General features: G+C 43.0%; 1 protein-coding gene across 1 annotated transcript in view; it reads left to right on the forward strand.

The window, feature by feature from the left end:
* The window catches only part of KLHL28 (kelch like family member 28), an 8313-nt gene extending 6318 nt beyond the window's left edge, over window positions 1–1995 (forward strand). Inside the window, exons 3-4 of the mRNA XM_009644907.2 lie at window positions 527–735; window positions 1356–1995. Of these exons, the coding sequence (XP_009643202.1) occupies window positions 527–735; window positions 1356–1519 (373 nt within the window). The 3' untranslated portion in view covers window positions 1520–1995. The remainder of the gene's footprint in view (window positions 1–526; window positions 736–1355) is intronic.
* Window positions 1996–2307: the final 312 nt, after the last annotated feature.

Genomic DNA, 2307 nt, shown 5'->3' on the forward strand with positions numbered 1-2307 from the left:
TGCTTTTTTTTAGTTTTTCATTAGTTGTTTTTTTTTTTTTTTTTATAAATAGCAGCAGTCATCCTTGAAAGAGCTTTCAGTTCTGAGGGCAGCTTTGAAAAAAATCTTGCTTTGTTCCAATATGTAACCTGAAGATCCAGGGTAGCGGCATGAGGACATTGGAGAAGCCGCTCAACTGCAGCCGCAGTGTCAGGATGAAATATGTTAAAAGTGCTTTTTGGCAACACTCTGAGAACCTCCAGCTGCTTTATGTTGTTGAAGGACCCTAGGATGCGGCTGATGCTTCTGTGGTGATAACACTGGCTTGAGTTTCTCGTGTGTGTGACCGTTGGGGCGTACAAAGCAACCACGCCGCAGAGTTTTCCACCAGCTCAAGCGCCCCTTCTTTGTGTTGCCTTATTCCCGTGTGTGGTGATACTGGTTGGCAGGACTAAGTGTACCTCTGACAAATGCAGATTTCTTGTGGAGTGAAATTGAAATGTAACCAAAATCCAAGCCCTCACGCATTGTTTGTTTGTGTTCACAGCATGGAGCGTTACGATCCGAGTAAAAACTCGTGGGAGACAGTCGCTTCAATGGCTGATAAACGCATAAACTTTGGTGTCGGTGTCATGCTGGGCTTCATTTTTGTAGTAGGTGGACACAACGGGGTGTCTCACCTGTCGAGCATTGAGAGATACGATCCTCATCAAAACCAGTGGACTGTGTGTCGACCCATGAAGGAACCCAGGACAGGTAGGGACATCCAAAACGCTCAGCGGTGAACTCGGACATCCTTTCAGAAATAAACTGCTGTTCAACCTGAGACAAGCTGCAATGAAGTTGCAGTGAGTTGTCTACGGAGCACTGTGCTTCATCTATGAACGAAGGTCATTTAATCAGCTCTGTGAAAGAATGAGTATTTCTCTATTTTTAATTACAGTCCAGTTTATTAATACTGAGCTGTAACAAAAACCAGATGAAGTAATATTTCTACTCTACCTTCTATTTTTTTCATTGAGTTTGAGGGAGTTTCAGCGATTCTGTGGTTAACCATTCTATTGTATTTGATTTTATGTTGAGATTCAATGGCGCATCCTCTCTTCTGTCTCCCTGACGAGGAGCACTGGGGCAGAAGAGCAGTGCTTTGTCATAGGAAAGGGCCCGAGAACAGTAAAAAAGGAGCATAAGACCTGAACAGAGAGGAACTCTTCATTTACAGCCATTTCCTTTAAAGACAGCCCAAAGAAGGAGAGGCTGTGAGAACTTGTCTGTTCAGCCTTTGGGGTGGGTGTCCAATTCGGAACAAGAATGCTGCTTATTTCCACACTTGGTGATCATGCAATCTTTTTTTTTTTTTTTTTCCGTTCCGACAGGAGTTGGAGCAGCTGTAATTGATAACTACCTTTATGTAGTTGGAGGTCATTCAGGCTCATCCTACCTGAACACCGTACAGAAATACGATCCCATCTCAGATACCTGGCTGGACTCTGCTGGGATGATGTACTGTCGATGCAATTTTGGCTTGACTGCACTTTGATGACAAGCAGGGCTTTACGGACCTGATGCAAAGACGGAGCTTAAGCTGCTTGAAACTAAAACCTGCTGGTGGAGACCATAAGCTGCGTTTTCTGAAGTGGGAAAGTTGGAGGAATGTGATGGAGCTGGGACTGAAATGAGGAAGGATTTGTTTTCTTCCGGTAATTTGCCTTTCTTACTTTAGTGACGCAGGCAGAAGGAATGGAAAGCTTATTACCAGCTGGGTTTAGATAGCATCCTGTTAATGGCAGTGAATTTTGGAGAGTACTGTACATGCCTGGGATATGATTAGAAAACTTACTGTGTATCTAACCCTTTCACTTTCTAGAGCTTTTCTCTCTTCTTCCTGCCTACTACGAAATAATGAAGTTTACTGTGCTTGGGGTGAGAGATGTGTGAATGTGGTGTACGGCTGGGCGGTTTGCCGGTAGCTGTCTGGTTGCGTCTTCATATTAAGAAAATGCCAGTGCTTCATAATTTTTTTTATGAACAGTAACTAAAGGGCTGCCTTGTTTCTGTATCTCAAGGTTTGTAAATAATAAATGCCATAGTATGTTGCCTGTACGCTCCCCTTTGTTGCCCGCTTAGTGGGTGGGAGGGCTGGGATGGTGATCAGTAACTACTTACATTTACAAGGCAAATTTATTGCCTCTTAACAAAACTTTGGGATCCATTCAAGAGAAATAACATTTTTAACTTCCCCTTACGTTTTCTTTTTGTGGATAAACGAGTGCTAGATTTAAATGACTTAATCCTGATAGTCTGCTGTGTGTTTTCAACTGTAATGCA

This window comes from Egretta garzetta, unplaced genomic scaffold, assembly GCF_000687185.1.
Source record: "Egretta garzetta isolate BGI_Z169 unplaced genomic scaffold, ASM68718v1 scaffold28, whole genome shotgun sequence".
NCBI lineage: Eukaryota > Metazoa > Chordata > Aves > Pelecaniformes > Ardeidae > Egretta > Egretta garzetta.